Genomic DNA, 13,101 nt, shown 5'->3' with positions numbered 1-13,101 from the left:
TTGACGTTAATAGTCCCGCCACGCCAAGTCGTTCCAGGTGTGCTGCATGAAGCAAGAACAGAAGCTTCTAAAATGTATTTTAGTCAAGTTTATTTATATGTTGTATAGTTATATCTTATTGCAGTGAAAGAAGATATTGCACGGTTGTATCAGGGAGACCAGTAGCGTAATACAACAATATTTGATATCCTCCATGCGTCATTATAAATCTATTTTTAGTTTAAAACCATTGCACTTCGATCTAGGTGGATGTAAATGGTTCTTTGGTGGGCACACCCATCCTGTCAAATGACACCATGGAAGGAGAATGAACGCATTTAATGTTCTTACAGCTCTGTAGTGCTTGTTATCTGTCAAATAGCTATATAGTTCATGGCAATACTTTGAGTTAATCTCATTGTGTGTATAGATGAAATCGGCATGATCCTGCTGTCAGTGTATCTCCCATCTCACAGCCAGAGGCTTGTGCTAAATGACTTCTGCATAATGTCCCTAATTGTTTAAACAGGGAATTTGGGTGAAGTGTAATTGTGGGTAATTACACGGGGGATAGATGGAGGAAGAGGCAGCTCCTACTGAGGAGGAGATTGTATCACTGTAATGATATGGGAAATATACCACTCTCATGTAGTGCTGCAGCTTTTGTGTCTTATTTTTGTTTTATACATTTAATCTCTAATGATAACTAAGTAGGAAATAAAATAATCTATAGTTTGTTTTAATTGAGAAATGCAGTAGAGCGTAACGTTTACTGTGTGGAAATAATATACAAACATAATCATGTGTTGTATTTCCCAGGAGCATGTTTGGGATGCATCTCATTACCTGGTGCGTCTGGTCTTCAGTGGCTTAAAAGAGATGTTTACAGGGACCAGAGAGATCCAGGTGGGTTCATTACACCTACATGAAGTCAAATACATACAATGTTCTCATCCCCCAATTACCACCAGCATAAACTCATACTTGAAAGTAACAAATTCCATAACAGGGCAGACATTTCTTAAAAATATTGTTATTATTATTAACTGTCTGCAAAAATTGGTCGTTAAGATAGCACATAAAAAGTAAGGTAGAGACTTAGAAACAGTCGATTATAACCTTTATATGCAATTTCTCTACAGACTAACACATAATTCATCATGAACATATTAACAACAATAAAGTTGCCAATAAAGAATAAATATATTGAACTGGATTTAAGAAATGTATCCTGAAATCAACTGCTATGTATGAGCTCAACAAAATTAAACCCTTACTAGAATAAACTAAATAAAGTGACTGTCTCTATTATTGCTGTAATTAATACGAATTTAGATTATTCATTCCAGGAAACCTCCTAGGAAAGACCCATAAAATAAAAGTTAATCCAATTTCTGACAACTGACCTACTACTGCATATAGGATGTAACTTCATTTTTTATTGATGGCTAGTTTACCTCACTATTACGGCAGCATCCGTGCCCATTTATCAGATAGACTCCATTTATAGGTGTAGGACGTGCACCTGGTAGGGGATTGTATATTATCTCCACAGGCAGAGAGGAGTCTGGTGAGAAAATAGAAACACCACCCACTGCTGCTCTGTGTGTCCTTCGGGGAATGTGTGGGGACAGCCCAGTCTGGGATGAAAAATCCCCTTCCCATCATACCTTGGTGCCGACCTAATGCTCCTCTGTATGTATGTGTCTGTGCACCTGCTGCTATTAAATAGGTCACATCCTCTCAAGTTTTGCAGCGGTGAGTTGAAGTATGAGTGAGAGTGAGGTAGCTCATCAATCCCTGGTGCTGTCATCCCTGACCTCTCCTACATTCTCTGTACATTTCCCATTTATTCTGTCAACACTGCTGTTCCTTCTCCCACTGTCTGTCCACGCTTCACCTTTCCATTTTCTCTTCCTCTTTTCCATCTATTGATTGATCAGTCAGTGTCTCTAACTATCTCACTAGTTAATCATTTACTTACTCTCTTACACTTCCTTTGCTTTCATGCCATCTTCATTTTATTGTACCTGGGGAAAATATAGAGGGGGCTGATGATGAATGGTGCAGCTTTGGGCTAGACTGCTACCTCGAGTTGCTAGGATATATTTATCTTTGCTGCAGCTCTCTCTGTGCCCGCATGTGTGAGGAGGCACTTGTGGGACATTAATAGGGCTTCTATTCTTATAAACTGTGCCAGACGCTTATTCAGACATTGCTGTTGCACTTGCAATTTTTAGAGTACGAAACAACTCCTCACCTGTTCCTCAGCAAGTTCGCAACAATTGTTTTCCGCTCCAGGGAGTAGAACAGCAGACCTAAATGCATAGATCATGTGTTGATCCCGTGGAGAGGAACTTCCTATTTTCTGCCTGTTGTTCCAAATGCACCATAGTTTTTTGATTTTTATTAAATCCTCCACCCAGCAGAACATGAAAACTTTATTACCCAGTTGTCCAAACTCACTGATTTGAACTTTATACACACACACACACTTACAAACACAACAAATAAGCAAGTATTCACACTCTGCATGGTAAAGGGCTTTGAATATTGTGTGCGTATGCTCCTCAACCCACTGTGTGCCTTCATTTTAACCACTGTCTTTATCTGTGTGTCGCAGGATTGGCTGACAGAGAGCGCCAGGCTCATCTCCAAGTCTGGCCACACTGTGGAGTGGGTGACACCCCTGGGTTTACCCATTATTCAGCCCTATCACCGCACTCGCACCCAAATGGTAAGTCCCATCCTGAGGCATGTGTGGCATCTCTCTACCAGTCTCTTTAAGCGGTTAATTGTTTGGACATACTCCACTCTCTGTCAGCCATTACACTGCAAAGCTTTCTCATGATTTCACACGTAATTTCACACACATTTTCAAAGGAGAGGTTTTTGTAAGTATTTGTGCTATTTCTGTAGCTGCTTACAGTTGGTATTAGAAGTCAGTTGTAGCATTTACCTCTTATTTTGATGCCATCGTGACGGCATTGTTTCATATGCCTAATGAAAGATGGCTTAGCCAATTATAGTCACTTCACTTTTCTATATTTTCATGAATTCACTGGGTGGCCTTTTTCACGTTCTTGTCTTATATCGTCTGTTTCTCTTTGCTCTTTTTCTTGCCTTTTAATGTTCTCAATATTCCCCCAGCTGACCTTTTCACAGCACATGCTGCTTTTTAGCTCACATTAGTACAAGTGTAGACCGTAGTCATTAATCTCTCTCTTGACACACTGACCAATAATAGAAACCCCTGTGTGTACCAGCTTAGTGCGGTTATATTTTAATATGTATTAGATTTGACCCATCATTGTCTTTTTGCTCTCATATTTCCAGGAGGTAGTGGGGTGCTTTGGATCATTACTTTCACTGTAATGATAATTTCATAGAGTAATTTCCACTCATTATATTTCATTGGTCTTTTGATGGAATTTCTGATGAAGCTGATAATAAATGAGGGTGGCCGGTTAGCTGTGAGTCATTCGGTTGGTTTTAAGTCACAGTAGGCCATCACACATATGAGACGAAGGAGTATTTACACACAAATAAAAAAAGACTAAGAACAGCAGCTCTCCTAATTGCTGTCAGCTCTTAACAAGCTAAAAAAAATTGTGAAAAGTCAGTGTTTTTATCCTGTGTGAGCAAGCTGTTGTCCTCACACAGCCAGCCCACGATTTTAACTTCGCTCATTGTGGTCTGGCAAGCCACAACAACCATTTATTTGAATTAGGAGCACTGCCACTGTGCATAGACCAAAACTACTTTGCATACAATTTGATCATCCATTAAATAGATAATTGACAAGTAGTCTTTTTGGCTCAAACGTGAACATCACTAGATGCAATCCTCAAAGGCTGTCGAGATTTCTTTTCAAAAGTAATCTCTCAAAGCTAGAAGTTAGCTCATGAGATATTTTGTAGTCTGGCTTTTGGTTTACCAACCCATCCGGTTGTTTGTTTGTTTGTTAGGTTCTTCTCATCTTTGTGTTTGCTCTTTTTAATTCACTCTCTCTTCAGTCCTCTTTCAATTTCTTCTGCTCCACAAAAAATCCAAAATAATTATTTATACAGGACACACAACCTATCAGGAAGCTTTGAAGTACCGGATGCTTTGCAGGTGGAATGTCCCAGCTGGGCTTTCCAAGACTCGATAGGTTTGTTGAAGGAGTGTACCACTGATGGTGTATTGTGATTGCTGTGAGTGGCCAAACTTTAATGGAGCTCAACAACATCACCCGAGTTGTCCGTCACTATAGAGATCCTGACAGTAGCACATTTTAGAGATAGCATGTCTGTGTGCCAGCACATGTGCAGATAACATGCTTTTGTGTGTGTGTGTCTGTGTCTGTGTGTGTGTACATGGAAAAAGGAGCACATATGTCTACACATATGTGTGATTTTATATAAAATCCATGTTGGCATCATACATCTTTAATCCTATTACCTACGTTAAAAGAGGGGACAGACATATAGCATATGCCAGGCACAGGCAGACAGCGAGCTCATAGGCAGACGCAGCGTGACGCCTGCTCTTTTAGTATGACATCAAGCAGAAGGTTGGCTTAGAGGGACTGTGACACCTCACAAGCAGGTGCAAGAGAGCAAGGGTGACAGATGGTGGGTCTCCTGAGGGTGCATCTCTCTCCGTCGGTGTAGTAGGGTGCGTTCCCTTGATTTGATCTGCTTCTTCTAATGTCCAGCAGGGACAAGGAAGTTGATTAGCGTGTGTTTTTTTTCTTTTTCTTTTCAAGACATAAAGATGAATAAATGAATAAAGCAATGACTTCATGGATGAATGAGGTTTAAACTTACATTTTCACAGATAACTTTCTTCATCCTCTGCAATAATTCTATAATCCAGTTGCATCACTGGGCAACAAAAATGAAACCAACTAAGCAGAAAGGTCACCTTTTCCCTGCATAGCTGGATTAAATTCAATCTCCCAGTCTCCTCTCTGCCTCTTAAATCCAAGGCCACAGTGTTTCTTGGGGTCGTTCGTAATTAGACTCCAGATGAAATGGGAAGATGAAGTGTGATGCGCAGTAAGAAAACCAATAAGTGGAGAGAAAGTAGCCTCAATAGCATCACATAATCAGACAGGAGTGTGTGTTCATGTTTGTGTATCTTAGCATTTTAGTTTGTTTGGTTCTTTCTCAATGTGAATACAGAGATGAGTACAAATGCCAACCTGTGTAATCAAGTATTTTCCATGGCTCATGAGAGGTGAGGAAATTAGAGTAGGATGGAGTAGCAGAATGGACCATGAACATATATCTCGGAGGCTGCTTAACAGGATTGGGAGATACTAATCGGATCAGAGGTCACTCTAGCTCAGATTCCTTGTTTATTTTTAATTCTCTCTACCAGGCAAGGTTACAGAGAAATCTCACTCTGGATGGTGACACAAGGGAGTCGTCAGTTAGATTGCCTGGATTTGACTGGATTTGTGATTTTAAAGCATGACTAAAAGCTTGTGATCTGGTTTCCTCTATGTGGAAAGAATCAGTTTGCAGGTGGCAAGTGGTGGCAGCACAGTAGTTACTTGTGGTCCACTGAGGGTCCACTGTCAACATTAATTAATAATTTAAGTTTTCCGTCTGTTTTTAGTTGTTTGTGGTGAATTTGCACCTCTCTGTGGTTGTTTTGTCGATATTTTCTAGTGGCTCTGTGCCTCTTTGTAATCATTTTGCATCTCCCATCTTGTGTCTATCTAATCCATCCATGTTACTAATGACAAACTCATATCAGACTTTTATTCCCATTTCCAATCATATGTTACCTTGCTTAACTGATGCCATTTTGTGTCTGTCTGGCTTACTTTTCCTTTGGGGCTGATGCTGATCCATCAATTTTAGGTAATCGCTTATCCTCACCAGGGTCAAGCCTATCACAGCTAAGGCGGGTTACACCCTGGACAAGTTGCCACACACTCGTGTGCTGTGAAACGACCATTCATTCACACATTCACACCTATGTCACAAATGTGGAAAACACAAACTCCACACAGAGCCCCAGCTGGGGTTCGAACCAGGAACCGTCTTGCTGTGAGGCAATAGTTATATAAATATCATATAATTAATAGATCTAAATTGCCCCTATAATGTAGCATCAATTCTTATTGGTGCACATAAGACAACATATATGCCAGTCCTAATATATCTGTGATAGGCCTATTGGCTAATCAGCCTTTCAGTATATCAGATGGGCTCTACTCTAGAAGGAGGATTGCAATACTTGGAACTTAGACAATCAGCATGAGTTGACTTTTCGCTGTAATTCAGGGGAACTGTGTATCTAAATGTCCTCTTTTTGCTTTGGAACGGAAGCGAGTCATTCCCAGGGGTAGCACAGGGTTTTGATGGTCTTGCAGAATCTTGTGGCATTTTGGGGTGAAATAATAAATGCAATTCAAGTTTCAAGGACACCCCCGAGTAGTAGAAAGTTTGGCAGAAAGAAGGTCTGGGAAAAGGTCAGTGGAAGTGTGGCAAGACACAGGGGTGTGTATGAGTTTGCAGCTGTCTTCATATCTCTTCAGGGGGAGAAAGCGAGATTAGAAAGTACCAGGTGACCCGAAAATAGCAGAGAAAGTAGGTGTATGTGTGTGAGAGGGGGAATGCAGAACTGCTACCACTTAAATTGATGAGACATGATATCAACCACTATGTGATGAATAGGGATTCCCCTCTTGGCAGCATGGCTTATATGGTTACTGATGGCTGTATCCATGGCCATTTGTGCAACAACTCTTTAGACTACAGGTAGTTATTCCGCACAGACACACAACAAGGGTTAGCCAAGGTCTCATTCATCACAGCCTCAGGTTTTAAGCCAGGTCTTGTACACAAATCATGCACATATGCATTATAATGAACAGGGGTGCAGTGTGCGTAAGCGACCTCATTTATGCCATGGCAGTCCATTACTCACACCAAAGGTAACCTCCATTTCTTTCACCCGCACACCTTTTTACATCACAGCTTCTCCCTCCCCTCCCCCTGACCCTTCCATTAGGACACAATGAGGGGAGGTAAAGTGGAAATGATGGACAGACTACCCCCAGAAGTCCTCCTAGAGCAATGATGGATGGGATAGGAGCCATAGCAGAAACTAATGGGGGTTTTACCACACTGCTTCTATTTTAAAACCATTTCTTGATAATTGTGTGATCATGTCATTCATCACACAGCGTCCTTCAAGGATTTGACTGAAGTCATCAAACCAAGCAGCTGGCTGGCTGCCTAAGGCTAGCTTTAATGTGCTTTGATCAATGTAAACACCTGTCTCTTTAATCCCTGTATATCCGTGCCTTCTTTATTCACACGTTTGATTTTATAACCAGGCTGTCAAAGAAACTTCAATTACCGAAAAGTAGAGTATACGTTACTGGAGCCTTATTATCAACAAAGCGCTACAGTCACTGTGAAAAGTAGATTATGTAAAGAGATAAAATGCCACAAACGTGTGATATGTAACATTATCTTCATGAACTTGAGAATACTAGATTTAAGACTGTTTTTATACGTCACAGTCCCCAGAGGATGAACCATATTGATCACCTGGCTTTTCCTTTTGTGACATCATGATCAATTTGGTTTATAGGGAAATATCTCAACGACCATTTAAGATTGCCAGGAAATTTGGTGCTGATGTTCATGGTCCCCAGAGGATGAATCATCATCATCATATAGATGATCCTGATCTGATTTTTCCAGTTTTCACTTGGTCTATGAAATATCTCAAGATCTACTTGATTAATTAGCACACTTTTTTTTCAAGCTACTTCCATCAGTGTTAAAATGTCTGTAAAACTATTGGATGGATTGAAATTTGGTACAGACATTCACATGTTCCTGAGGATTAATTATACTAACCTTGTTGACATGTTGAATCCTGTAACAGACCAAATTTTAATTTGTCCAATATTTTTGGTTTATTTTGAATTTGACGAAAAACAACAGAGAGACACATTGAATTGGTAAGACCATACAAGGACATCCTGGCTGAAGTTGCCACTGAATAATAGAAGAACTATTAGGACACCTGACAGCACCCACAGTGATTTCACTGGGAAACTTGCATTACCTCGCCAGGGAGGTTATGTTTTCGGTGAGGTTTGTTTGTTTATTTGACTACGAGCAAGACTATGGCAAAAACTACTGACCCTGTTTTAATGAAACTATACTTTGCATATCATAGAAGACCAGACTAATGGCCTTGGTGGAGGTCTGCACTGTTGCACATCTATGCTAATATCTTAAACAAAAGTTGAGTGAGTGTACACATCCAGTGAAGCAGTTTCAAAAAGTGTCACTTAATGTTGTTACAAATGGAGTTCTTGATGCCCCAATTTCCAGCTCAGTGTTTTTGTCGAATCACATACCAGAATCATTGGCATAGCACTGTGTAATTCTGCCCCAGGGTGCAATTTTCCCATTTTAAATGTGTAAAAACACTTTACCATCATGGCCCACAAGATATTGTAATCCTCCTAAAATCTTCATAGCACCCAAGAGTGTTCCACATGAAATGTCTGTATTCCAGCTTTCCAGCTGGTCATTATAGACTCAAAAGGAGCATGGAGCTGAATGGGGAATAGTTTGAATCGTGGAAGGATGTGCACTTCAAAGGGCCTATGTGTCCTTAGTGTTCATCCCACAGAGAAGCAAGCACGATCAAATAAAAGAGCTGTACATTAGCACCAAACTCATGGATATTAAAGTGTGTTAAAGTGTTCATGCTGTGGTCTCCTGTGCCCCTGTTCAGAGGAGTTCTATGTATTATGGATGATAAAAGAGTTGAATTCAAACACCTCATCCAGCAACGACTTTGTTGAGTTTACAGTCAGCAGTGTTCTCAGAAACATTTTGAAGTATAATCTTAGAAAAGTTTGATGGTTGGATTTTTTTTTTCTGCATAGCGAAAAATTAACACATAACTGGTCAGCTGTTTCTGCTTTGACAGCCTTCTCATCATTTCCATGCTGCTATAAAACATCCATGATCTCTCCTCACAGGTCTGATGTGACCCTCCTCACAGTAATACATGAAACATACAGAAATGTCTTATTTCCATTGTGTTTTCTGCATTGTTTGATCTTTTTTTTTTTTGCTCTCTTCTAATCTTCTTGTTTTAAAACTGAACATATGGAATGTTTACATGAGAGGAGTGGACGGAAACGAGCGTTCATTTGTGTTTTCTTTTGTTGAATTTTCCACAGTTTGGTTAAAGTTTTGATATATTTTTATATTGAAACTTTATATATTTTGTCTGTTTGTGATACAGTTCTATGTATTTGACTCAAAAACAAGGAACTGATTGCAAATTTGTCCTCATGTGAGCACATTAATGATTGGGAACAAACAAACCCATTCATATTATTATGTGTAAGTCTTTTTTTGAACAGTGACCGACAGTGATGACGTCGAATAACTTTTTACGTTAAAAGCACTTTGATTTTTTTTCAGAGCACTAAACGTTCTAAGTGTTTGGAGCACTCTGAATATAATTAAATTGAAATGGCAAAACATTTTCCATCGGTGAAAAGATAAAACGCGTTCAGGGATAGTAACAGACACAGAGATTCTCAGATACATTAGTGTAGGCTCAATGCGAGGTAAACAGACTAATGCAGAGTGCTCACATTGACGAGGAGTTGGCTGCCTGTTGTCAGCCATATCTCCTTCCTGATAATAAGCCTGTCGTTCCCACCCAGGCACGGTTCCAAGGGTCAGGGAAAGACTGGCCTGCCACAGATGCCTTGGCACGGCTGACTGTATGGACCCTCAACCTCGGGAGATTAGAGTGCGAAGTCTTGCCTGCACAAGGAAAGGCTTAAGTGTTGGTCTCAGAGAGTGAGTGTAAAAAAAAAAAAATTTTAAAATCAAATGAAGAGCAGCAGAGATCAAAAGAAGGTATTTGCCCGATGCCCTGGGACTGGGAAATAGCATGCTGTGCTTAATTTATTCTTCATCTTCCTCTGATGGTTGGTCACTAGAGTTGTACTGATAATAGTCCTATCCTAGTTATCTCCCGTAGTTGTTATTTAAAGAAATATCAGTTAGTGTAATTGATAATTGCTATTGTGCTCTTTGCCCCTTCATTTTGAGACTTTCTTCAATTAATTAAAAAATGAGTGAGGAATCAGCATGATTCATTACCACCTACTTTTAATGTAATTTTTGTGCCATACTCTTGGTACTTTGACAGGTGGTTGATGTCCCCTCTTTACTTGAAAATTAACATCAATTGATGCTCTGTGGCATTTCTAAAAACAGTTTGTATGCCTAGCTGATTCTGATCTGAGTGACCTTGAAAGAGGGTTCACTGTTTGGTTCAACAGCGCACAGTTGATGACCGTGATGCTCGTAAATTAGTGCGATTATGTAAGGAACAACAGAAGAGCAACTCTTCCTCAGGTGACTGAGAATGGGAGTGCAGGACGTGATCAGACTATCAGCATGAACACTCTGACGACAGTTACATAGAGAGGATATTATACCTCTTATTACGAAGATGAATGAACATTTGAGAGTTCAGTGGCGCAAAACAACATTTGCACCCGGTCTACAAAGACATGGAAGAAAGTGATGTAGTCAGATGAGTCATCCTTTAACATATTCTCGATAAGTGAGCGAACACATGTGTAACGTACAGGTAAGGTGAGAACAGGTGACGTCTTAAAAAGCTGCATCACAACTGCATGAAACATTATCTTTATTTCCTTTAATTCCTTTTAAAACAAGATGTCAAGGTGACGGTGGCATCATCTTAATCTGTGTAGCAGTGGCATCACTTAAGCAAAAACAGAGGGAGGGGTTGGATGTCTTAAAAAACTTTGATGGCCTTATTTGTTGGGGTTTTAATTTCACCTGTGCAGGATGAGGTCACCAGATTAAAGATTCACTGGTTGAAGTGACAAGTGACAATTTTCCAGGATATAGTCCCAGTGTGGTGCAGTCGTTACAGAAACCAGTGAAGTGATTGAGGTGCGTCATGACAAGGTCACAAACACTTCTCTCTGATCCAAAAGCTACTCTTACTCAGCGGACTGTTTACCTGAGAACAATTACCGGCACTATGCCTGATGAGCACTTTGCCACTCTGAAGCAGTACCAAACAGCTCACTTTAATCAGTTTTTTAGCTGAGATCCACTGGAACCAGCAACGCCAGCAAGCACAAAGGAAGCTGCAAAATATCTCTAGATATAATTGAGCACTAAATGGAAAAAAAATGGTATAATGTCATTTAAGAGAATAACTATTAAGCCCCATTTAGAAATATGCTGTTTGTCTGATGCTGGGTTTAATCCACCAATAAAGGCCTCTACCTACCGTTACATAGATGACCACAGCAGCTATTTTTAATATATATATATTTTTTTATTTAATTTAGTGATGCACTTTTGAGCCTTGGAAACAGTCACAGCTTTTAGGTGTAAAGTAGCCCGCTTTGTGCTAACTGATTTGGCTTCCTGTTGCTGCAAGCAGTTGGACGATGGATGTATGGATAGATGGAAGGATGCGTGGAAGGGGGGTCATTCTACTTCAAGAGTATTTTGATTGTACATGAATGTACTTCCACCCTGGATTCTGGTGAGGGAGGCTGAGAGTCTGTGACAACCAATTATAGGTCAACCTGAAGTACGAAATGGAACTTTGGTTTGATCGTTTTTTTGGAAAATCTAATTAGTAGAGTGACTCATGTCAGCTACAGCCTTGTATTGAATTTGTTATCTGCAAGATGTGAAGGGCACCTCAAATAATGAACCGGGTATTCAACTTTATTTTAACATTGCAGTTTGGAAATTGACTGATTAAACTACATCACACCCAACATCAAATGTAATACATTTAAAGTTTGTGTTTAGCTCATTGCGCTTATAAAATTGGATATCCTCTTGTCATGCGTCTGTGTTCTTTTTAACTTTCTTCTTTTACTCTGAGCCCTTGTTATCTGATGTTTGATTAACAGACATATGAGTTAAGATTCATGCTTAGATCATAAGTAAGAGCAATTATCAGCCTAGAGATTTGACTTGACATCATTAACCATGTCATTTCTTTGTCTTTGTTTTCCCTCTCCAGCTGAAGAGTACTATCCAACATATCAACCTCCAGATCAGCCATGACACCAAACAGTAAGTCCTCCTGCAGCTAACATCTGTTTCACCACGCTCATACTAAAACTAACCCACAGCAGATGTAACCACTTTATTCTCTCGTGGCACTCGTCTCGTTGACATTTTGTGCTGAAATGTCATATTAGTGATCTGGAACAAAGACAGGGGGATAGCTGGTGAGAGATGTTGTGTTTCCAGCAGGTCTGTGTCTTTGGCCGTCGTGAGTTTGCACCCTCAAGTTTTCAAAATGTAGACTCGACAACTCTCTGTTCAGCTTTTAGAGGTGAAGTAGAAAGTAGAGCTCTCTTGAAGCAATTAGCTTACATTTTTAATACTTTCAGCTGCACAAAAGCTCTGTCTCCAGTGGATATTTTCACTAATTGCCTACTCGAACTCCGATGTTACTTTTGCATTTGTCATAAAGTAGGAAGTGCCATCAGAAGTGTTTTGAAACTAATTTGAACACTCCCAGTTTCAGATGGAAGAAGTCTTCTCAGAAATTAGTTTTAAAGGTAGTTTAAACTCCTTTGTCCAGAAGCTCCATTTATAGATGTACATCATAACCAGAAGAAAGCGGAATTATGCAAGAAAAAGGCACACTGCCGCAGCAAAAATGCTTTAGAAATGTTTAAGAATAGATCCCAGAACTACATGTGGCATTATTTAACAATGCATGACTCAACATGACAAAAAAAAAAACGATAGAAACATGTGCAGTTTATGTAGCCGTAGCCTCAGCTGGCTTATATAGCTAAATATGCATTTGTTTACTCTAGTGCAGTTATGCATGACAAATGACATCCTTTTAATGCCGACTGGGTGATGAGCAGTGAAATAACTGATAAGTTAATACACTTGAGACATTTCACATACATTTTTTATGCCTTCTTTTGCACCTGTGAGTAAGTGAGTGGCAGCCCACTTCAGTAGATGATATTTGCCCTTTTGGAATGATTTGTGGTCTTTCCTGAATAAGTGCTAGTTTGGGCTGTGTGAATGACTG

The 13,101-nt window shown here is 39.8% G+C and overlaps 1 protein-coding gene across 2 annotated transcripts in view; it reads left to right on the top strand.

The window, feature by feature from the left end:
- The window catches only part of polrmt (polymerase (RNA) mitochondrial (DNA directed)), a 43,162-nt gene that overhangs the window by 20,025 nt on the left and 10,036 nt on the right, over positions 1-13,101 (top strand). For both annotated transcript variants that reach the window (XR_003464049.1, XM_027290336.1), the window contains exons 14-16: positions 799-885; positions 2,603-2,716; positions 12,064-12,116. Coding sequence is in view for 1 of the 2 variants with exons in the window: in XM_027290336.1 (XP_027146137.1) it covers positions 799-885; positions 2,603-2,716; positions 12,064-12,116 (254 nt within the window). In the remaining variant the exon portion in view is untranslated. The remainder of the gene's footprint in view (positions 1-798; positions 886-2,602; positions 2,717-12,063; positions 12,117-13,101) is intronic.

This window comes from Larimichthys crocea, chromosome XVII (assembly GCF_000972845.2).
Source record: "Larimichthys crocea isolate SSNF chromosome XVII, L_crocea_2.0, whole genome shotgun sequence".
Classification (NCBI taxonomy): domain Eukaryota; kingdom Metazoa; phylum Chordata; class Actinopteri; family Sciaenidae; genus Larimichthys; species Larimichthys crocea.
This window is presented reverse-complemented; position numbering and strand designations above follow the sequence as displayed.